This window comes from Pelodiscus sinensis, chromosome 3 (genome assembly GCF_049634645.1).
Source record: "Pelodiscus sinensis isolate JC-2024 chromosome 3, ASM4963464v1, whole genome shotgun sequence".
NCBI lineage: Eukaryota > Metazoa > Chordata > Testudines > Trionychidae > Pelodiscus > Pelodiscus sinensis.
In genome coordinates, this window is record NC_134713.1 from 103,885,317 (window position 1) to 103,909,828 (window position 24,512).

The 24,512-nt window shown below is 41.8% G+C and overlaps 1 protein-coding gene across 3 annotated transcripts in view; it reads left to right on the forward strand.

Moving 5' to 3' along the window:
• The window catches only part of ADGB (androglobin), a 244,141-nt gene that overhangs the window by 9,806 nt on the left and 209,823 nt on the right, over positions 1-24,512 (forward strand). For all 3 annotated transcript variants that reach the window (XR_012902706.1, XM_075924379.1, XM_075924378.1), the window contains exons 2-4: positions 12,021-12,180; positions 14,903-14,995; positions 20,598-20,669. Coding sequence is in view for 2 of the 3 variants with exons in the window: in XM_075924379.1 (XP_075780494.1) it covers positions 12,021-12,180; positions 14,903-14,995; positions 20,598-20,669 (325 nt within the window). In the remaining variant the exon portion in view is untranslated. The remainder of the gene's footprint in view (positions 1-12,020; positions 12,181-14,902; positions 14,996-20,597; positions 20,670-24,512) is intronic.

A 24,512-nucleotide genomic window follows, 5' to 3' on the forward strand; every position in this document is an offset into this window, starting at 1 on the left:
AAACACCACAGCAGCCCAAAATAGTGATGTTTAATTTAGAAAGGGGAACTACACAAAAATAAGGAGGTTAGTTAAACAGAAATGAAAAGATACTATGGCAAAAGTGAAATCCCTGTAAGCTGTATGCAAACTATTTTAAAACCATTAATAGAGCCTCAACTTAAATGTATACCCCAAATTTAAAAACATAGCAAGAGAACCAAAAAAGTTCTTAACCAAGTAAAAGAAGCAATGAGAGATAGGGACGTTAGTGTATATAGCCATTTAAACGATTAACTGACAAGCATAGGCATCTCAGATAATCCCAACTACATGTGCATACACGCACATGCCCCTGTCTCTGTATCAGAGGCAGTGGAGGTGGGAGGTATGTGCTGGTTCCTGCAGAACTGCCTGCCCTCTGACCTGCTGCCTCCCACAAAATAAGAACTAGGGGTCACCAGATTAAATTAATAGGTAACAGGTTTAAAATAAATAAAAGGAAGTACTTCTTCACACAACGCACAGTCAACCTGTGCAACTTCTTAAGGAGGATGTTGTGAAGACCAAAACTACACAACAGGATCCAAAAAAGAGCTGATAAATTCATGGGGAATAACTCTATAAATGGGCAGGAATGGTGTCCCTAGCCTTTGTCTGTCAGAAGCTGAGAATAGGTGACGGATTAGATCACTTGATGATTAGCTGTCTTGTTCATTCCCTTTGGAGCACCTAGTATTGCCCACTGTCAAAAGACAGAATATCGGGTTAGCTGGACCTTTGGACTGACTCAGTATTGCTGTTCTTATGGTTTCAGCAGCACAGGGGGCATTAGGGCTCCAGGCTTCATCCTTATAGCTCTATTCCCAGCTTCTTTCCTGGGGCAGAGGGAAGGGGAAGCCAGGGCTCATGGCTTCCCAGGGCTCCACTCATGGTTTCAGCCAGAATAGGGCACACTGGGACTAAGGGCTTTAGTAATGCAGGGAGCACTAGGGCTGAGAGTCTAGTATTTAGGAGAGTGCTACAGGAATTAGCTCTTGGGTCTGTGCTATTGAACATTATCAGCAACGTGGAAGAAAACACAAAATCTTCACTGATAAGGTTTGCAAATGACAGATTGGGGACATAAATAATGAAGAGAACAGATCACCTATTGCTTGGTATCCATGCCATGCATTTTAATACAGTTTATGTAAATGTATATATTTAGGAACAAAGAACATAATCCCTCTTATATGACAGAAGACTCTCTTGGGAAACTGATTTTTAAAAAATTGGGGGATAATCAGCTGACCATTAACTGTCATTGTGATACTGTGTCAAAGAGCTAATGTGATTCTTAAATGTATAAACAGGGGCATCTTAAGAAGGAATAAAGAGGTGACCTCTGTATGTAGCATACTGCAACCTCTGCTGCAATTCTCTGACCTGTTTGGGGGTCCACAGTTCAGAAAGAGTATTGGTTAGTTGGACAGGGTTCTAAAAAGAACCACAAGAATTATTAAAATATTGGAAAACATGCTTTATAGTTTAAGAAAGATTAAGGGGTGACTTGGTCACATCTGTAAATACTCATATGAGTAACAGAAATTTGCTAATGGGGTATTCAGTCTAGATCTAAGATCCAACTACTGGAAGTTGAAGCTAGACAAATTTATACTGAAAATGAGGCAAAACTTAACAGTGAGACACGAGACAACTAATTACCAAGGGCTGTAGTATATCCTCTCTCACTGGCAATTTTTAAATATTCTGTATTTCAAAGAAGAAATGATTCACAGTAGATCTGTGGCCTGTGCTATGCAAGAAATAGGTATTGTTGTGATCCCATCTGGACTTATGATTTATGAATTTGTGAATTCAGTTAGCTAGTGGGGGTATCTCATACCTGTGCCTGGTACATCAGCCTGTTTCTGTTAATGAAATCATGTGTATTAGTAGTCTTTATTGTAAGAACATGAGAACATCCACACTGTGTCTGACCAATGATCCATCTAGTTTAATATCCTGTTGTCCAACAGTGGCTGGTGCCACTTCAAAGGGAATAGATAGAACAGTCATTGAGTGATGATGTCATCCACTCCCAGCTTCTGACAGTTACAGACTAGGGACACACACAGCAAGGGACTTGCATTCTTTATCTTCTTGATTAATAGTTACTGAGGGATCTATTCTCCATGAACTTACCTAGTTTTTTGGAACATCATTATAAATTTGGACTTCTCAATATCCTCTGACAATGAGTTTACTGTGTTGGAGTAGTGATAGCTCTGCTACTGGTAATGTTATAGTTTAAGACAACTATTCTAAATGTTCTAAAATTCACATGCTTATTTGGATTCTCTTCTAATTTTGGTGCCTCGTGATTGTGTAGAATCAGTGTAGTGATCCAAGTTTGGATCATTTGAGCAAGGGATTTTTGAGAGACAGGACCCTAAAAATGTGCATACAAAATCCCATTTTATACTCTCCTTTCCTCACATATGGGGCCAGCATTATCTGATCCTGCTCAGATTGAAGTCCCCTACTGATTCTATATACAGTAAAACTCCATTAATCCGGCATCCAATGCTCCGGGACTCCTGATGGTGCCGGACCATCAGGAACCCGAAAGTGCTGGGGCAGCCGGACAGGCTTCCCCCATTCAGCTGCTGCTGAAACTGACCAGCAGCTGAATCGGGGAAGCCGGGAGCAGAGCAGCTGGGGTGCTGCGGGGTTGGTCTCATAGCGCCGCCCCTCGGCGCTACAGGACCAACCCGGCAGCACCTCAGCTGCTCTATTGCAGGCATCCCCGATTCAGCTGCTGCTGAAACTGACCAGCAGCGGCTGAATCAGGGACACCTGGGGCAGAGCCAGACTATCGTAAGGGGGGGCTATGAGGGGTCTGGGGTGGCATCTCCTACCACCTCACTCCAGACCCCTCATAGCCCCCCCCCCTTCTGATAGTCTGGCATATCTGATAATCCGGCACCCCCTGGGTCCTAAAGGTGCTGTATTATCCGAAGTTTACTGTATTTGGGTTAGTTTCTATGAGCATTCTACACTAGGGAATTATTTTGAAGTAACTTACTTCAAAATAACTCGCGAAATAACTATTTCAAAATAGTGTGCCCACACTCCAGGGAAGCATAAAAATTAGTACAAGGCAGGCTCCCTTAGTAGGGACATGCTATCTCGACTTAGAGCCCCAGGAAGCGCTAAGGAGTAATTACTCTGGGGAAGTAGTTATTTTGAAATAGCATCAGTGGAGCATCCGTACTACCGCTATTTTGAAATAACTATTTCAAAATAAGCATTATGCCTTATGGAAAACAGGAGTTATTTTAAAATTATCAGCCCATTATTTCAAAATAATGGGCTTGGTAGTGTGGATGCTCCACTTGTGATTTCAAAATAACTTCCTAGTGTAGATCTATGGCACCTTAGTCCTAGACCATTCATTAATACTGAAATGGTTGATTAAGGGAGAAGCTTACTACTCTAACATGGGTTACTCTAAACTGATGAATCAAAAGGAGTGAAATTGTGAGAGAAGTGGTCTGTTGCAGGCCAAAGGTTTTATAGGCAGCATGTTGTCACAGTAATTGAATGTCTCAGAGTGATTTGCTCTGGCTGTTAAACCAGAGTGGCACCCAGGTAATGTGAATTTGAGCCTTACCCTTGACAGCTTCTGAAGAATGTGTTTTCTGAATGTTTGCATTCTGCAGGGGTTCCCTCTGGAAGTTTATCACAAAGCCAAAGTGCATCATATAAGCCCTCTAAAATCCACACACAGTGTCTGATTTTACTTTAAAAGTATTCTGAAGGAAATTGGTTTTAGTGAAATAGAGGGAAGGTGAAAAAAGAGTCCAATAAGGGAAAGAAATAATGTCTTACGCTGTTCTCTGCTTTCATAAACAATAGGACGGAATATGATTTTAGGACTGAGTCATTAAGCCAAGAGGTTAAGTAATGAATGTATGGCCTCAAATAATTTTTCATAACATTTGAGTTTAACATTTTGAGGGGCAGAGCTAGGTAATGGGAGGAGGGCATGGGAGCAGAGCAGGAGGTAGTTGAGAAAGTGGAGAGCAGAGTCTTTGCCCCTTTGGCCGAGGGCTTTGTGCTGGCACAGCTACTGAGTGGCCAGCACATCTTAGACAATGACCTTTATTAATGTAAGGGTCATTCAGAGACTGTTTTTGAACACTAAGTTCAGTGACTAGAATTCAGATGAAGAACTGGGTTTCTGACAGGGTAGATTTTGTGTACAGGTAGTCCCCGAGTTACGCGGATCCGACTTATGTCGGATCCGCAGTTACGAACGGGGATTTTCTCGCCCCGGAGGACTCGAGCGGCGGGACGCCTGGTCCCGCCACCCGCCTCTTCCGGGGCGAGAAAAGCTGCTCCCCGTCTCCCTGGTCTGCTGCAGGAGCCAGCTGACCAGGGAGACAGGGAACAAAGCGGCGGAGGACCCGGGGCCGGACCTGTGGCCGCTTCCAGATCAGCTGGAAGTGCCGCGGGTCGGCCCGGGTCCTGCGCCGCTTTGCTCAGCGTCTCCCTGGTCTGCAGACCAGGGAGATGCTGAGCAAAGCCGTGCAGGACCCGGCCCGACCCGCGGCACTTCCAGCTGATCTGGAAGCGGCCGTGGGTCCGGCCCCGGGTCCAGATCAGCTGGAAGCACCGAGGGTCCGGCCCCGGGTCCTGCGCCGCTTTGCTTAGCGTCTCCCTGGTCTGCAGACCAGGGAGACGCGGAGCAAAGCCGCGGAGGACCCGGGCCGGACCGCGGCGCTGATCTGGAAGCGCCGCGGTCCGGCCCGGGTCCTCCGCCGCTTTGCTCCGCGTCTCCCTGGTCTGCTGGGGGGGGGACGCAGCTAGTGCCCCCCCCAGCAGACCAGGGAGATGTGGAGCAAAGCCCGGGGCCTGTGGTAGAGCAGGTGGGGCGCTGCCGGTTGGTCCTGCTGCTCAGCCCCAGGAGTCCTGATTCAGCCGCTGCTGATCAGTTTCAGCAGTGGCTGAATCAGGACGCCTGGGGCAGAGCAGCTGGGGTGCTGCTGGGTTGGTCCAGTAGCGCCGAGGAGCGGCCGCGCTACTGGACCAACCCAGCAGCACCCGAGCTGCTCTACCCCAGGCGTCCCCAAGTTAGCCGCTGCTGAAACTGACCAGCGGCTGACTACAGGAAGCCCGAGGCAGAGTTGCTCTGCCCCAGGCTTCCTGGAATCAGCTGCTGATCAGTTTCAGCAGCAGCTGACTTGGGGACGCCTGGGGTTCTTAAGTTGAATCCGCATGTAAGTCAGAACTGGTGTCCAGATTCAGCAGCTGAATCTGGATGCCAGTTCCGACTTACATACAGATTCAACTTAAGAACAAACCTACAGTCCCTATCTTGTACGTAACCCGGGGACTGCCTGTAATCCCTTGATGAATAAGGGATCATCAAAAATACCTTTGTCTAGGAAATCAGAAGCACTGACAGAGCATAAACAAAAATTGAGGGGACAGTGACAAACTTTGAGGGGGGAAGGAAGTGGAGCATCACTTCTATCACCTCCCCTGCAAACATCCTCTGTCCCCTAACAATTCCTCCCCATTGTTGTTCAAACATGAGAGCGCTCAGGGGCACTTCTTTCCTCCACTGCTTGATCATGCGAAGGAACCCAGAACTTCTGTCTCCTGCAGTGGGGTAAAAACTTACCCTTGCCGTCAATGCTGCTGCATTTGGGGTGAGGGATGGGGGAGAAGAGAAGAAGTTAGACTCAAGCAGAAGAGTGTGGGGAGAAAAAAAAGCGACCATAGTGGTTCATTTCCCTATACCTTTTCACATCCCTACCCTTCATTTCTGTCCCCTTTCAAAACATACCCTCACTGATGCAACATCAGTCCCTTTACTGTTTCTGCATTCAATTACTGCTCCTCTAACTACAGGGTCCTCAATGGTGCCAGCCCTTCTGTGGAGAGGAGGACTTGGCTGTGCCAGATAGTTACATAGAGAGGAGATAATGCAAGGGAAATGAAGGGACTAACATGCAGTCAATAAAATCTGTTGCCAGTTAATCATTCTCTGGGAAATAGAGGCAGTAGAGGGGGCAAATTAAGCTGTGGTACTTTGTTTTGTTTTGTTTTTTAAAAAAGGAAATTAGCTGACCTAAAACTTTTTCTATGCAGAGTAAAGGTTGCCCAGGTGTTGCCAGAGGTCTTTCAGATCATGGAGATGAGCTACATTCATATCAAAATCTAACACCTTCTGTTTGCTAATTCAAAATTTCAGATTCATCAGGCATAGTAATGGGAGCTACCTACATTCAAAAACTAAGCCTACTCCATACAAACTACCACAAACTTGCTAAATCGTATCATTCCTTCACCGATGCCTTGAGACTTTGGCTTCACTTGCCTCTTGATATGCTCCAGAGACATTAGGATACATGACACCATCCTGCTGACAATCTCTATGGCAAGAAGAACTTTATGCATTGTTGTTGACGCAGCCTACAGAATTTAGCCTCCAAATAGGCATACTTGACCCCCAAGGTATGCAGCACTCTTCTTCACACCAGAATAACAGGTCTCCCAACCTGTTCCAATTAATCACTCCACCAATCAGTACAGCTACACCTAATAGCAGAAGTATATGCAGATAAATTCAACAAATCAAATCTATACGAATAGCACATTGTCTTACTTACTCTTCATGTCTACTTATTGCACTCCCCTTTACTGAACTATTCTCTGTGGCTAATGACAGCTGTAGGAAAATATTTAAAGCTGCATTATGGCTGTGGTCTGATTCTGTACCTTAACAATATATATTGCCTGGTTTTAAGAGGTTTACATTTAGCTGAACCTGACATTTTGGAAGATCATAAGGCACTGCAGAGCAATCTTAACTCTGTGTTAACAAAGTATTGAGTCATTCAATTACCATGTCAATTCCTAGACTGGAAATGCTGCCCAGCAGATAATATGAGAAGCTGCTAATATAGCCCATATTTTTTCTTCCAGAATTGAATGGTTGAGTTCATGATGGGTTTTTTCCACATTTTTCATGTAAAATGGATGAAGCTTTTAACCAAATGCAAAAAGGTATATGTGGGAGGAGCCAGGTGCCAGCAAAGGTAGTCACTAAGTACATAAGCAATGGCTAATGCAGTATGTCAGTGGGGAGTAGGAAGTGAATTCCAGACACTTGCTTCTGTGACTGAGGCAGTAGTAATAAAAATACTGAAATCAAGAGGACTGGCTTATTTAAACTGCAGGGATCTGGTCCCACAGCTCAGGCTTTGCACTGCTTAAGCTTATTAGGCTCACTTCAGTTGTTTTCCAAGGACAATATCATGGTAGCATAAGGAAAGTGTGAAATCCTCCCTAGCATTTAGTTACCATAAAATGGGTGACACAAAGAATGCCTTAAATTTAGAAACTAAAAGTAGAAAATGTTTGGTTACATAACTGGTTAACACAATGAAGGATTAAGCAGAGAACCTAAAAATTCAACAGTTGAGATCTGCAAAGAAAGTAGACACTTTGCAACCTGTATCATAAAGAATGGCAGGGATTTAGGGAAAAGAGTAAAAAAAGATGGGAGGGTATTTGCAGAAACTGACAAATCCTGAGAAACACTAGAGAAGAAGAAATTGAATGTATAGGATTCATGGGGAAGATTTTGTCCCAAGTATGGATGAGGAAAAGGCTCTAACAGGATCTCTGTATGAAGCACAAAGGCAGTTAAGGAGACAGTGTAAATACCACTAATGTATTATTAGACTTGCTTGTCCTTGCAGTATAGTGTTGCCAAGTGTCTGATTTTGAGCTTTCTGTTCGGGAAACAAATTGAGAAAATATAAATGTCTGGTATTTTCTAAATAAGATGTAATGTAGATTGTGATGTAATGTAAAGTGTGTCCTGTATTTTTGTTGAAACTATCTGGCAACCCTTTTTCAGTATGTTAGAAGTGGCCAAGAATAAAGGAAACCTATTTTATAGTGGGGAAAAAGTTGTATGTCCTTTCTCAAATGTAGCTACCTAAGAAAAAGCCGAAGAAAGGAAAACGAGCCAAATAAAAATGTTTGAAAGGGAGAGAATTAACCCAGCCATCAATCCCACCAAACAGTTTGTAAGATGCAAGAGTCTTTACTCCTCCTTTTTTTTAAATCTGATGTGGGAATGCATACTAAACCATGGTATTGATGAAAAATGACTTGGAAATTAAGTAAAACTGAAAGGGAAATAACATAACTAAAAACCCCCACAAAGATGTCAGATTGTTACAAAAAATTGTATGGAAGATCAAATCTTTTAGTAAGTCTCTTTTTTCCTGTAATTGTTGTGTAGAGAATAGTCTCAAACTCCCTTCTTGAGTGACTTGTTGAATTCTTTAGATAGGTTGGGATAATTTAAGATTTACTAGAATATAAAATATTGAGCAAAAACAGGATTGGATGGTATTTGGGCTTTCATTGATTAGGAAAATATTAAACATCTTTCTTTCCATGCCAGTAGGACTGATAAATGATTGAATAATGTTTATACATTTAATGTTGTAATTGCCTTTGTCCTGAACATCTGTCTTTATTACTGAATGAATGTCTTGTGTTTTTCCATAAATACTTAAAAGAACTAAACATGCACATTTTGACCAGTCTCTAAATAAATACAAAGAGTAAGACAATCATGTTGCCCTTGAAGTTTTTTTTTTTTTAACTGCTAGATACTTTGTCTTATTTTGGGTATATATTTTTAAATATAAACAAGTAAACCCAATAACATGTAACTTTTATTTATGTATTTATATGGTAATTTGGGGTGTATGCCAAAGTGTGATGCAGTGTTTAAGCCACACATGACATGAAAAGGTTAATATTGGCCTAAGGAGCCAATTAAGCTGCCTGATTGCACCTAGAAAGTGACCAGCTGGGGCAGGACAGGGCTTGTTGGCTTATAAGGAGATGGCTGATGCCAGGAAGACAACTAAGGATGAAAGCACAGAAAGGTGATCAAAAATGTGCCTGTGACATAGAGGCTACCATCTGAGCCAACCTAGGCTGAAGGCTTGGTTTTCGTTTATGTAATTTTAGGACTTCAGTAAAATTGTCTGGAGCCTGAGGGCAGTCCTACATCTGCAATAGGCCAAAGGACAGAGGGGTAAAACTGAGGTACCACTGCTGAAATGCTACCTCTGGCTACAAGGTCATGGCACCTGGTTATACAATGTAGTTATTAGAGGTGTTTACATGACAGTAGCACAGCTGTGAGGTTGTAGCTGTGCTGCTGTAGAATAGATGTTTCCTACTTTGACAAAAAGGGTTTTTTGTATTGATGTAGTTCAGTGGCTCTCAAATGTATTTGAGCAGGCACCACTTCATTGTATTGGTCATCATGTACACACACAAACGTATATGGTACTGTACTACCACTGAGCTCTGAATGAAGAATGGAGAGTCTCAGCTGCTGGCGGTGTGCCTGGCTCTGAAAGCAACACCATGCCAGCAGTAGCATAGATGTAAGGGAGTCCATATGAAAAGTGCTATTCATCAATATCACTTTTTACAGCAGACTTAGCACATCATTGCTACCCTTACTTCTGTGTTGCTGTTAGCATCTCAGGGTTTACAGCTGGAACCCTGCCACCTTCATGGACTGAAGAGAAGAGGTGGGAAGGGAGAGCCAAGGTGGCAGAGCTCCAGCTGTCCCATTTATCCTTGCCTGTTGGATATGCATGACCCTTTTGCACAAGCCCCAGCTGACAGAGGTTTTTTTGTTTGTTTGTTTGTTTGTTTTTTTACTTACACGTGCTCGCTCACTCTCTCTCTCTCACGTGCTTCTCTTAGGAGATCACCATTTAGTTTGAGAAGAAATGATGTGATGTAATCTCTCTCTCCTAGGTGGAAAAATGTTGGGCTCAACCTAGTTATGTCTTATTGGAGGGTTAGGTAGACCTAGCTATGTAATGCAGGATTTGATCTATTTCATAGGTCTTGACAATCTAGCTATGTCTTTGTCATTTGTAGGTGTAGATCAATTTTGAAAGGAGTAAACGTAATGAACGTCATGAATACTGAAACCTCTAATAGGGCTGGCATACTGATGTTCTTCATTGTTGTACATATACGCATGTACAGAGGTGAAGAAACTGAAAGTGGTATAGCTCTCTTGTAATTCACTAAAATTCTGCTAAATATGCTGGTGCTTGCATGTTAAGTATTATTCAGTACAGAATGTCAAAAGACATTCCATTTTATAAGAAGATGTGGTAAAGAGAATAGTCCTGTTAATGAAAGATCCAATATGCTGGAGGAGATGCCTGAGGCTTTTTATGCTTGACAGAGATAGATGGGGAAAGTGAAGTTTTACTCCAGAGAATACATCTGTCTTCCAGTTTGTGAAGATGGCTTGGGCTATACCTTATATAGAGTAGAGGATAACAGAGTAGAATACACAGGCAGATGGTACTAAATTTTTATAATTTAACTCCCAGGAAGAGTTTCTAGTAGTGTGTTTCAGTGTAGTATTTGATTAAACAGTGAAAGATTGTTAGTTTTAACAAACTCTTTGTTCTTATTACTAGTAAAAATGTACAGAGTAAAAAGTTTAAAAGGGAAGAGATGCGAGCTTCTAAGACTACCTATATGTGTAGTCAATATTTATGTGATTAGAGTTGGGACATAATTAATTTGACACTCACTATACTGAAAATCCAGGCAATAGAATTTGAATCAATTGAATTTAAAATACCACACAACTAAATTGGGAGGGGATGATCAGATTATCAACAATGCCACATCTGTTGAGTGGTCCTGGATATGCAATAAATCAAAAAAGCAAAGCTCAAGTGGTTTGTATAGTCACCAAGACCCCAAGAAAAAATTAGTTTTGAAATTCATAATAGCATATGAAATCATCAATTACTTGCACAGCACGCAATATAATATAAAATCCATGTCAGGATTTGAAAAGTCCCTTTACTCACAGCAAATGGAAAGATTACCCTTTCAAATGTGAGCCCCTGGGTTTTTCAGTTTCTATTGAAATTAAACTTTCATCCTTAAAAAAAAAAAAAAAAAAAAAGATGCGAAGCTGGCTCTCCAAGTGTAAGCCCATACAACAGTTTTGTCCTAAGACAGAAGACATCCAGCTCAAGGTCGTTTGCTACTTCTTGTAGGAAGAATGTGTTGTAATGAGGAGGCCCAGTATTTTTTTTTTTTAAACGCACATCATGAGTATTAGCAAAAAAAGGTTGAGAAATTGATGTTAAAAATCCCTATGAGTTAAAGAACGTATTTAAATGGGATATGCTTTATTTGAAAGCTTCTGGAAGTATAAAAGCCTTTTTCTGAGATCTTGATGCTGCTGTTGGGCAGATTTCAGAGTGTTCAGCAAGAGAAGCCCTGCATGTCTCATGATCTAAAGCCTGCCCATGTGCAGGAGAGAAATCTCACAAAGATGCAGTGAACTTATCACAAGAGAACACATGGCTCTAAAACAATACAAGGAGATAAATTCCATCTCAGGTCACCTTTCAGGCTGATTGAGGGAGGCTGCACATCCCTCAGAAGATAGGCTGTGCATCCCTCCTCTTCAGTAAAATTCCGTGGTTTCAGGACACGGTGCTCAGTGTTTGGGCCAGGTAACTCATGGTGTGGCTGCCATGTTTTTACAGGTGACTGCCTCATCCTACTCCGCACATACGGCTCTTATACTTGTAACCAGTAGGTTTAAGGGAATTTGTGGAGGTCATCTTCAGATGCACCCATTCGTCCCTGGATTGAATTGGGGAGGAGGTGTCATGACCCAATTCCTGCCTTGTCATGTCCATTTTACTCTCTGCATACTCATGTGGTGCTATGCACACATGAACTAGTTCTGCTACCTGACAGTCAGCTGTATATCTCTCCATACAAGGCAAGACTAGGGATCCACAGTGGCAGGGTCACTGAATAGAAAGGTTTTGTATTTAACTCAGTTAAACTAAAACAAACCTATTGTCTTGTGGAAAATGTATATAATTTTTCCTTCTTCTCTGATGTGATCTTCATTTTAAAATTGTCTGTTCATTGCTTTCCAGACCAGCTGCTGTGTTACCCAGTGTGGGTGCTACTAATGAAACGAAGAAAGGGAAATTTCCAATTTGGCCAGAATGGAATGAAGCAGATATCAATGCAGAAAAGTGGGATGCAGGAAAAGTTGGAAAAGAGAAAGATAAAGCTGGAAAAAGTCCTGTTTTAGTAAGATGAATTTAACAATTATTTTGTTTTAGCTTAATTTGTTTACATCAGTGGTTCTCAAATTTTAGCAAACTGATGACCCCATTTTGATTTTAAAAGTGGTCCTAGACCCCACACCCTTTGACTGAGCCCCAGACCCTGTCCCCACTTCCTTACACCCCCCCACCTCTTCCCCACCCTTTCTACTAGGGATGTAAAATCCTGTTTAAATCAGTTAAACATTACATATAACTAACCACTTAATGGGTATCCCACCCACAGTGCATGGTACACAGTGCTGCAGTCTGCTCTGGCCAGGCTGGGGCAAGCCTGCCACAGGCGGAGGCTGCTCAGACTGGGCCTGTTGCACCATGCCACAGGTGGCGGCTGTTCTGATCTGGCTAGGCCCACCAAACAAGGCCCATTGTGCCATGCTGTGGGCACAGAGCTGCTTCAGCAGAGCAAGGCTGGAGTGCCCCTCATTCACAGTGTGACTCAGGAGGCTTGGTCGGGCCGGAGTGACCCCCCAACTATGTCGACCGCCAGTTAAGTGGTTACTAGTAAGCATCACTTGGTAAGGTTCTGTGGACTCCAGTTTGAGAAATGCTCATCTATATATATTTAATAGAATATGCTTTACTTTAACTACAGAATAATTTGTTTTTGATGAACATGTTAACTTTTCCAGCACATCTTTTAAATTATTGCCCAAGTTGAAGTGGGTTCCCAATAGACCAAGTTCAGTCTTAAGCTAAACATATTTTGCCTCTTTTCATTCATTCAAAGGAAGACACTAATTTTTCTAAGTCAAAGCAGAAATATCTCAGACCATAATTAAAACTGATGTCTCTTATGGAAGCAAACACTTTGCTTTTACACTTTTAGACATTCTGTACCCTTGGTAACAGTATAAATAATGCTGGAAATATAATTATGAATTATGTTTGTGTAAAACACAGAAAAATAGGCTTTCCTAAGGGCTCATGATTCCCTGAGTATTATGTGAATCTTATAGTCTTAACTATTTGTTAATGATCATAACTTGAGTTAACAATTACATGTGGGCCCCATTCTCCTTACTAAATGGATCTGCTAATGTATTGTTTCTTCATAGGGATTATAAATTTGTTTAATAAATTATTAGATTTAAAATATTTCTCTGCTAATGTATTGTTTCTTCATAGGGATTATAAATTTGTTTAATAAATTATTAGATTTAAAATATTTCTCTTTGGCTGCCCAGCACTGTTCCTTATGTGAATTATGGGATAAGGAGGCAGGAGTTTCCCTTCATATATTTTTTGTTTACGAGGTGAAACCTGTTTGGGGCCCTAATACTCCCCTTTCTCTTCTCTGTGGAAAATACCAAGTGCCCCACATCTGAATCAGCCTCTGCAATCTTAGGTCTGGAGGCAGAGAGGGGCAGGATGTGCAAAGTGGACACAGCTAATTTGGAAGAACTACAACTTGTCTCTGACTTTAATGCTATTCTAATCCTGACTGAGATTTGATGGATTTGCCTGCTGTGAAGCCACATTAATACAGATAAGAATAATCTAGTCAAACTTCTTACATGGGTGCTTGTTCATTAGGTAGCCACAGAAGTTTCAAACTTTTGGCCTAATTTGCACCTGATTTTACAGCCTGAGGCTCAGATGTTGAGCACTCATAGCTCCCATTATATCTACAACTCCCACGGTAGTCACAGACTCTAGTGTAATTCTGTCTAAATATAGATTTAGAGTCTAACTTTAGGCTTTCCAGGTAGAAAACTTGGGGCTTAATGTTAGTTTTAGTAGTATTTAGTAGTATCTTAGTATAGGATTCCCTCCATTACTTTAAGTGGAGCTTGACAATTTTAAGAATGGGATTATATGATAGCAGGGGACTGGACTCAATTACTCTTATGTAATCATGGCAGCTGTAAAGAAGCATTTGGCCTTGGAGCAATGAGATTCTTGTAAGAAGAAAACATTATGAATTAATACCTTTTGCACTTGCTGCCTAATGTTGGTCAGACTGTGTGGACTTTACTCCCAGAATAAAGGATAGAGCTCTTCCAGCAGCTTTTCTGGAAGACAGAAAAGACTAAGGAATTAAATAATGAGGATTGAAGGGGAAGCAATAAAAGACCAAAAAGTCTTAGGGTATGCCTACACTATGGGATAAGGTTGAATTAAAATACGCAACTTCAGCTACCTTAATAGCGTAGCTGAAGTCAAAGTGTCTTAACTTGACTTTTGGTGCTGTGCATGCTGCAGGAAGTCGAAGGGAGAACACTTTTCCTTCAGCTTCCCTCACTCCTCATGGAAGCAGGACTACCAGCATTAACCAGAGTGTCCTCACTAGACTCACTAATTTGAACCCTGGAAGATTGACAGCAGCAGCTTTGATCTTCTCTCGAGTGTAGACATACCCTTAGGTTCCAGGGAAAAAATGGGAGATCTACTCATGTGTTATTCTGGCAGTAGAAGCTACACAGGTTGAGTATCCTCCTAATCACTGCAAGCACCCAATGTGCTGGACTCTGTCCAGCTCTCATTATCTTTAATTTTGACTTTGCAGACACAGTATATTCTGAGAACTTTACTTATTGCTAAATAACTGTCCTTTCACTTCACTATACCATAATGTATGATTTTCTTCCCAATGAATAATCATGTACAATGAAGCATTTTAAATCTTGAAGATCCAATTGTATAGTAAACAACTGTTCAATTTTTGTAATGTATATTTTATATAGCACGTCTTTGAGGACCCTGAAGGGAAGATTGAATTGCCACCTTCCTTAAAAGTGAATTCCTGGAAACGTCCACATGAATTTTTAACGAATAAGGTAAGAAGCATGTGTTTTAACCATTCAGAAGAGTAGAGACAAGATCTTACAGCAATCCGAATTTTAGATTAAAAAAACTGATTTTCTGTTTTTCTGGCAAAGTACTTTTCATATGACAAAAACTCCAAAAGTTTGTGTGTACTTATGAAGGGGCTCACCTTCTCATGAGCACCCTTTGTGGCCAAAGGCATGTCCTCAGCATCTTCACCCAACTGGCTCTGGGATTGGAGGTGTCCCAGATGGCTTTCCTGGTTGGTCACCTGGGAGCAGGCCGCTTCTTATCTCCCTTTTTTTGTAGCTGTTGGAAGTGGGGGCAGGCAAAAAGCCCACCCACTTTTCTGGCTCTTGGCTCAGGGACCCTGTAAGTAGCAGCTGCCTGCTAAGTATGACTGTGGTCTCACTTCCTGGGCCACCTCCCCAAGAAGCTGCTCCGTCCAGCCCTTTCTCTGGGCTTTGAGGTCAAGTGTTCCCTGCACCCTGTCCAAGGTTCTGAAAAGTGTTGTGGTCTGTTACAGCTAGTCTTCAGCCAATGGACCTGGGTTTCAACCAGGTCTGAAGTCCAGCTCATACTCAGAGCTGTCCAAGATGCTGCTATCCTCCCAGTCAATCCCTAGGTCTGACTGAGTCAAGCTCCAGTGAGGAACTGCCAGGCCCTGGCCTGGCAACTTCTTTTATATCAAGAATAGTGATAGAGATGTAGCCGTGTTAGTCTGGTGTAGCTGAAACAAAATACAGGACTATGTAGCACTTTAAAGACTAACAAGATGGTTTATTAGATGATGAGCTTTCGTGGGCCAGACCCACTTCCTCAGATCAAATAATGGAAGAAAATAGTCACAACCATACAAAGATAGCTTCCCCAATTATCACCTCTAATATTATTAACTCACAGACATTTCCCCTTCCCCACCTCTAATATCATTAACTCACTGGCATTCACCTTCCTTCCCCCCCCCCCCCCACATCCCCCTTCTGTTCTGTAATGTGATTTGTCCTTTTCATGTGTGTTCATTTTTTTTAAATTGTATCCTTTGGTATATATGGTTGTGACCATTTCCTTCCATTATTTGATCTGAGGAAGTGGGTCTGGCCCACGAAAGCTCATCATCTAATAAACCATCTTGTTAGTCTTTAAAGTGCTACATTGTCCTGCATTTTGTTTCTTTTATATCAATTTGCTGAGCCCTGATTGGCTGCAGCAGAAGCAGCCACTGTAGTCTGCCTGAAGAACCTCTTTTCTGCTGTTGTCCCTGAGGCTGGGTGTGGCAAGGCCTCCAGCAGGGTGCTTTGGGCCTACTCCACCCCATTACAGTGCTATTTTTGTGAGAAGTTGTTGAGAACAAGTATGAGTTATATTCTTCCACCTTACTCTGACTTGTTCCAATGAAGCCAATTGTATTGTCTTTTTACATGCATTGCTTGGTCTGTATGGCTATGTCTACACTGCAGGTTTCTTTCTGGAAAAATATATGCAAATTGCGGTTTGCAATTTGCATACCTTTTTCCGCTTGTTTTTTCAGAAGAGGTTTTTTCCGACACATTACCCGTCTAAATGGGGTCAAATGTTGGAAAAAACTCCTCTTTCAGAACATCCCTTATTCCTTATGAGGAATACAGGGATGCCAAAAGAACACGCCTGCTTTTTTGGAAACTGTTAAAAAAAAGTGAACATGTTCCCTGGACATGGCAGAGTTTTGTTTTTTTTTGGGGGGGGGTTGTTTTTTTTTCTTCCAGGACCCCAGAAAACCTCGTCTAGACATAGCCTATGAGAAAAGAAAACTGTAATTTATTTGATTACTGCAATGTTAGTAGCAGCCACAATTGTTATAACAGCAGAGTGGTTGAATTCAGACCTTTTAGAAATGCATTCTTTTGTAGACTTGTCAGCTGCAGACATTCTTGGAACAGGTAACTTAGTCAGCATTCAAAGCCTTCAAAAAACAATGGAGAAAGAATGGTTTGAGACAGATGAAACATGTTAGAACTTCCTGTATTCCATGTTCCCAGCAGTGTACTAAAGTTCACATACTACCAGACAACTGTGCAGTAGTGTCTTGTCACTTAACAAATTGGAGGGAACCCAAGTCAGAGCATCACACCCATGTGACCATAAAAAATTTAAAGTAATGTTTAATGAAAAAATGCAATGCATTGATATAGCAAATTCTCAGGACAAAGAATTGTTTCGGGAGGAGCACATGGTCAAAGTCATGAACAGAAAAACCTCTCTGCTTCAGTTACTGTTTGTCCAGTTGTGTCACCACTGAACAGAAAAGATTAACTGCATAAGTGCAATTACTTACCCATTCTTGTAAATTTACAAAACTCCAATTTTTTTCCCCCTGTAGGTTCCCATACATTAAGCTTGTAGGGAGATATGCCTTCTTGTTCTCTTGAGAGGCCATTGTTCCTGAGCTGTTTTCTCCCGTTTAGGAATACCAACAAGTTTTGGAAAAGTAGCAGTGGGGCCAGAGGATCTGATCCTGATTCTCTCACATGAGCTGCTCAGACTATGGTTTTACTTGAGCAGAACACTGAAGTAGAAATCTGCTATGCTGATCTAAGATTATGATTGTACCCATAATAAAATACTATCCTTGCTTTCCCATTTCAGAAATTCTACTTCTTTGAGCTGCTTACATAATTTGTCTGTATCTTTGACAATGTTTGGATGACACAAATCTAATATTTTTTTATTTGTGCACAATTCCTTTAATTATTTTCAGATGTTACAAAATCAGAACCAAAACAAATAAGTAATCTGCTTGCAATGTCAAAAGCGATGTGCTCTTCAACTGTGAAAATCTGTTGCTGTTGTTTAAATTTAACTGTCCTCTTCCCTGTTTTGTTCCATTTGAAATATGAAGGTTCTTAAAGCACTTTCCCTGCCCCTCTTGCTTTTTCAGTCTTGTCAGTTTTACTTGTGTCAGCTTGTCAGTTTCATTTTTATTAAATATGCAGTAAGTGTGTTTCATGTTTAAATTTTTAATGGGAGGGTGGGAGTGGAAAGAAATTCACAGGGGCAAAAGATTGCATGATAAATACTGCCAAAAATAAAGTGAGTTGTGGTAACTAAAGGACTGAAAAATATGACAGCCAGAAACCAATAAACTATATGTGTATAAAATCCTTCAACTATAACATCCATTTTCACAGTGCAATTAGTAAAGCATTTAATGCACTTCCTATTTTAACAACTTTTTGTTTTGGTTTTGATCACCTTAATTTAGTGTCAAATTGCTAAAATTATTATAAGCGCTATAGTTAATTTCATTGTTATAATCAGCAAGAGATCAAAAACAGTTAAAATTATGTAGTTAGTGTTAAATGTGGCTGAAACAGAAAAGATATGGTGAAGGTATGTGTATATATAAAGTAGTAAGAGAAGATTCAAGCAATCAGAAATAAAAACAGTTTTGTTTGTTTCCAAAGACTTCCACTGCCATCTTCCCATCTGCTATTGCCAAATTACTCTAAAATAAGCAAACAAACAATTCTGATTGTATGCATGGGTAATAGTTTCTTGTGGGTGTGCTGTGTTGTGTGTTTTTTTTTTAAATTAAAAAAATATATATATATATTTTTTTTAATCTTCCCAGTTAGTGTCCTGGTGAAATCTTCATTCATATCAGGTGATTTTTTTTTTTTAAAGCCCAGATTGCACGTGTTTTTCTTTGGAGCATTAAAGATTGAAGTCAGAACTGAGTTAGTGATTATTTAAATGTATAGTTTGTTTTAATTTGAACTCTTGTGAAGACATAATCTGGCACACATTGTTTGGAGAAAGCACACTAGTGAAGAGACACACTTTAGAACAAAGTACACTTGTGTTTTATGATAGTGTGAAGTTATAAATTGTCAATACATGGAGCTGGAACAGCTGCTGAAATGGAATGTGGTTTTTTTCAAATGATTCCTGAGAATACTGTGAGATGAAAATAGTTAGGAATATACTATGCACTGTTTAACTCATTCTTAGGAAACTTTAAAATGTTTGAAAAGCTAGTAGAAAGTGAAGAACCAGGCCTCAAATGGAAAGGAACAAATGTTTGTCTATTTTGGAACTATCCATTAATTTCTCACTATAGAAAAAGGTTCTTATTGTAACCATGACATTAGCACAAATTGTGTCATTTGCTATATACTGAAGTACATTTCTTGAAGTCAGACAGTAAAGTGTCTTGTTTCATCAAGTATCAGAGGAGTAGCCGTGTTAGTCTGAATCTGCAAAAGCGGCGAGGAGTCCTGTGGCACCTTATAGACTAACTGAAGTGTAGGAGCATAAGCTTTTGTGGGCAAAGACCCACTTCGTCAGATGCATGTTTCATCAAGTGTTTAGTAGTAATCAACTTAATGATGCTTGAATGTGTTTTAAAAAAATCCCACAAGAAACCAATCTATTTTCCCATACATTTTCTCAGAGGAAACACTGCTTCTGGATAATTTTTTTTAAAACCGCATTTACCATATACTGGACAGAGACTGTACAAAGCTGGAATTTTTCGGTAATTGCATTGTTGTTAAGTTTAGAGTGATACCAACAGTGACTCCAAGTTAATTGGATATTGAGTCATCTTGTGGATCTTAGTATGGTTACAGAAAACAATAAATGTAATCATTTGTAAATCATCTTACTCTGAAAGGATATTTTCACAATGCATAAATTATAAAATGAATAGAGATCAAAATGATAGTCTGTTTGCTAAGTGGATCATCAGCATGTATTCTACTTTAATGGTGACTCAGGCCCAGATGTCTGAATCTTTGTAAATAACTAAGTTACAGTTATACAAATAAATGCCTATTGAATACTGTGGCAAACTTCACAGTGACTTTATTGGAAACAGGAGCAGTCCTGAAGATTTGTTTTTAAAAACAAAATTACAAAACAACAGATATCTTAGAGCCAAATGATTCAAAATGGGTTTTAATATGTTGGGTGGAAAATATCTATGTTGTATTATCTTTTTAATTACAATATCTGATAATCATAAAAATGAGAAATTTACTAGAGCCAAATATAATCTAAACAGTCTTTCCCTTGCAGGTCTGTCAGCACATCTATCCTATTTTTTAGCATCTGTAGTACATTATAGTGTGTGTGTGTGTGTGTGTGTGTGTGTGTGTGTGTGTGTGTGTGTGTGTGTGTGTGTGTGTGTGTGTGTTTTAATAGACAGCCATTTCCGCTTGTACTGAATGAGGCAGGTTTTTTTTCTTGAGATTATTTTGTCTGTCATGAAAGAGCTAAAAATTACTAGACCCTAAATTAACCCCTAAAATTCGTTTTCAGTTGTTCTTAGTTGTATATGAATGTTGTGCAGTGAAAAGAGCACATTAATGTTTGTCCATTGGACATAGAAAATGTATGGTAATTATCAATTGTTAACTAAGTTCCTAATGCAACTTAATGATTAATTTAAATTTTGAACACCCTCTGGGTTTGAAGATTTTATTTTTCCTTTTAAGAAATACTGAATTTGCAAGTCTTGCAGGTGATGACCGACATTGCTAGAATTTATACACTTCAATATACTTTGGGGATTTTTATTCTTTTCAGTGAATATAGCCTCATGCTTTTCAACTAAAACCTCTTTTCTTGCAGGTTCCTGTAATAGTGAAAAATGAAAACTGGTTTGACCTTTTTTCAGCAAATGAACACATACTTGGTAGTGAGGTATGTAGTCAATATTAAACACTTATCTCTCAGCATTAGTGATATAAAAAGACCATCAATAGGAGAAATTAACTACAGTAAAACCTAGGGATATCAACGTGTAGTCGACCTGTGCTTATTAGTTAATCCTGTTAGAGGCAGCAAGGGGGAAAGGAGGTAGCTCCCCATTAGCACTGGTTCTGATACACAGCAGCAGCATGGAGCGTGAGGGGGGCTGGTGGAGCCAGTACATGCAGGAAACAGGCTTTCATGCCAACTGTCAATGGATATCAGCTTCTGTGGAGCCCAGGGCCAGACCGAGCCATTCCGGCTCCCCAGGCAGACAGGTTAATTGCGCCCTGGGTTGGGGGAGGGTGCATGCGTGGTTCCCTCCTCCCCCGTGCTGACATGAGGGGGAGGGCACATGTGCGGCCCCGCCGGCACGTGGGGGAGGGCGCGTGGAGCTGGCGGCAGCAGGACGCATGTGCCCGGCGCAGCCCAGCCTGGCTACTGCCACTGGCGGGCAGCCCGGGGCAGGCCGAGCCTGACTGCAGGACCCCGCGGCCATTGGGGGAAGGCTGCTGGCCGGTGCTGCAGGGCTTAACGCGGCCCCTGCCCCGGGCGGCCGCTGCAGGGTGGCTGCCGGGAGCCAGGTGCGCGGTGCCTGATGGAAGCTAGCGCCCCTTACAGCTGCCATCAGGCGCCCCCCGCCCCCATAGGTTGGTGCCCCGGGCAGCTGCCCGGCTAGCCCATTCCTTAATCCGGCCCTGGTGGAGCCTCCTGTTCCCACAGAGGGAGGAAGGAGAGGCAGGAACTGTTGCTCACGGTGAGCTGTCTTAAAAGCCAGCTCCCCTTGAGCACCAACTCTGTGGAGTACCTGCCTCTCTTCCCCACACTGCTGCCTTCATCAGAGGCAGCAGCATGAGGGGGGAAGATAGGGGAGGCTGCCACGGAGCAGCCTCTGTCTGTAGCAGGACCGGCTCCTACCTGCCATCCGCACTGCTGCCTCTGTATCAAAAATGGCAGGGGGCTTCCTAGGAGTGGTGCCTGAGTGCATTAACTGATGGCTCTACCCCCGCAGACTACTGAATAATCATGTAACCACTAAAATTAGATGCAGTTACATGATTATTGAATTAATCAATATCTAACATACCTAGTAAATCCTGTGGTGTGAGGGAAGTATGACCAGGACTATTTCTGGGAGCAGGGGGAGGCGTAACTGCCTTGGGGTCCAGCAATTTAAAGGGGCCGTTTTATATTGCTGCCAAAGCCCCAATATGGGGCAGTCCAGGCAGTGCTGAGGTCCAGCAGTCCAGGCAGTGCTGAGGTCCAGCTACCTTTCACCCAAGGCTCTGCCCCTTCTGGGAGTGCAGAGCTGCCTACACTCTACCCTACAGCCTGGCGAATGGGTGAGCCCACTTAGGGGTGATGGACAGTCTCCTATTAGAATCAAACAGATATAATAATGGATAACCATTCATAGAAACGAGACAAATATAGAGACAATGGGAGGCTGATGAGTAAAATGTGGTTCTTTTAAAGTAAGCGTGCAGACTATGAATAAGATTTGTTAATACTTGCATGAAAAATTAATGTACAGGCAGTCCCCAGGTTACGTACAAGATAGGGACTGTAGGTTTGTTCTTAAGTTGAATCTGTATGTAAGTTGGAACTGGCGTCCAGATTCAGCCGCTGCTGAAACTGACCGCCAGTTCTGACTTACATACAGAATCAACTTAAGAACCCCAGGCGTCCCCAAGTCAGCTGCTGCTGAAACTGATCAGCAGCTGATTCCAGGAAGCCCGGGGCAGAGCAACTCTGCCTCGGGCTTCCTGTAGTCAGCGCTGGTCAGTTTCAGCAGAAGCTGACTTGGGGACGGGCAGAGCAGTAGGGGTGCTGCTGGGTTGGTCCAGTAGCACCGAGGAGCGGCGCTACTGGACCAACCCAGCAGCACCCCATCTTCTCTGCCCCAGGCGTCCTGATTCAGCCGCTGCTGAAACTGACCAGCAGCGGCTGAATCAGGAAGCCTGGGGCAGAGCAGCTGGGGTGCTGCCGGGTTGGTCCAGTAGGGCCCAGAGCGGCGCTGCGGGACCAACCGGCAGCACCCCAGCTGCTCTGCCACAGGCGTCTGGAGAAAATCCTAGTCTGCTGGGGGGGGGTGCATACTAGCTGCGTCCCCCCCCACCCCAGCAGACCAGGAAGACGCGGGCGGCGGACCGAGACGCACCGCGGTCCCGCCACATGGGTCCTCCAGGGCTTTGCTCCCAGTCTCCCTGGTCTGCCAGGGAGACGGGGAGCAAAGCCTCTGAGGACGCCAGCAGCGGGACAGCTGCGGGGCGTCTGGGCTGTCCCGCTGCCGGCTTCCCCGAGGCCCCCCCCGCGGCTTTGCTCCGCGTCTTCCTGGTCTGCAGACCAGGGAGATGTGGAGAAAGCCCCGGAGTACACGGGCGGCAGGACCGCGAGGTCCTGCAGTCCGTGTCCTCCGGGGGAGCCCCGTTCGTAACTGCCGATCCGACATAAGTCGGATCCGCGTAAGTCGGGGACTGCCTGTATATTAATTCTAAAAGGGAACTAGTATTTAGAAAAGGAAGTAAAGATCCTTAAATTTAGGGTAAGTTTAAAAGACGTATGAAATCTAAAAGTGGTGAAAAATATTTATCATTTTAGTGTACAATATTCACCATATAGAAAAGAGGCCAAGAGTGGGAGTTCAGTTAGGTACTGGTTAGTATGAGCCATCCATGTCGGTGTGTCAGAAAGGCTAGTTATAAATGTAAAGAAAGGATATGCTCCTTAAAGAACAGAGTATGGCAACATTATTATTTTGGAAAATATGTACTGTAATTGTTTTAAAAAGAGTGATATTTTTACATTTTATAAAAAATATAAACAACATCCAGTACAGGAATAGAATCATAGAATCATAGAATAATAGGACTGGAAGGGACCTCGAGAGGTCATCGAGGAACAAATATTATTTTTCATATCTTGCACAGGAGGTGGGACAGAGTGGGAATGAAACTCTTAAACTCTTAAAATTATGATTTCAAAATAAATTACGTGTCTTTTTTTTTCCTTTGGTTGAGCCTGTCTCTAATTGAGAATAGGGAAGTGGAACTCCAAAACAAAAGCTACTGACTTTAAATGTGGCTAACACAATGGACTGAAATATTAATAAAAATTTAAATACGTACATATTTAACAATTTACATTTTACATATTTCATGTATCATTGTTACTATGCACATTGATGAAAATCGTTTTAGGGCAAGAAAACTATTTTATAAAAGAGACAAATTTAATATACCTATTGAACTGCTTATACTGTATTTGAGTAAGATAAAAAGGAGGGTTTAACTTGCCAAATCATGTAATCGGTTAACCTTTAAATGCAGAACAATAGACTTATGTCTTGCATAATAATGAAATACTTCCTTACCACAAAAGGTCACTTATGATCATTAGTGAAGTATATAATCCATTACTCCAGCCAGCATTCAGATTTCCTAAAAGTTCTAGGCTACTTCTCCTGTGATTAGTGTCAGTTTTTGTAGCTCTCATATGGTGGTGAATCATGACTGGTCAGTGAAGTGTTTATTTTGTATTTTGGTAGAATGTTTGATTACAGAAATGTTCTTTAAAAAATAAAAATGCAGCAAAAAGCCTCCTGGAAATGCACTATAATTAATGCATCCTACTAGATATAAGTACAGAGTAAGAATAGTTTCTTGTTTGCTTTTTAATCGTTAGACCCCCATTGGTTTCACTTTATAGTTTCCCACCCATACTGTTATTGAAACAACACAATTGTGACATGAGATGTGCTGTTGATGGCATGCATGAATTAATATGTCTATTAGC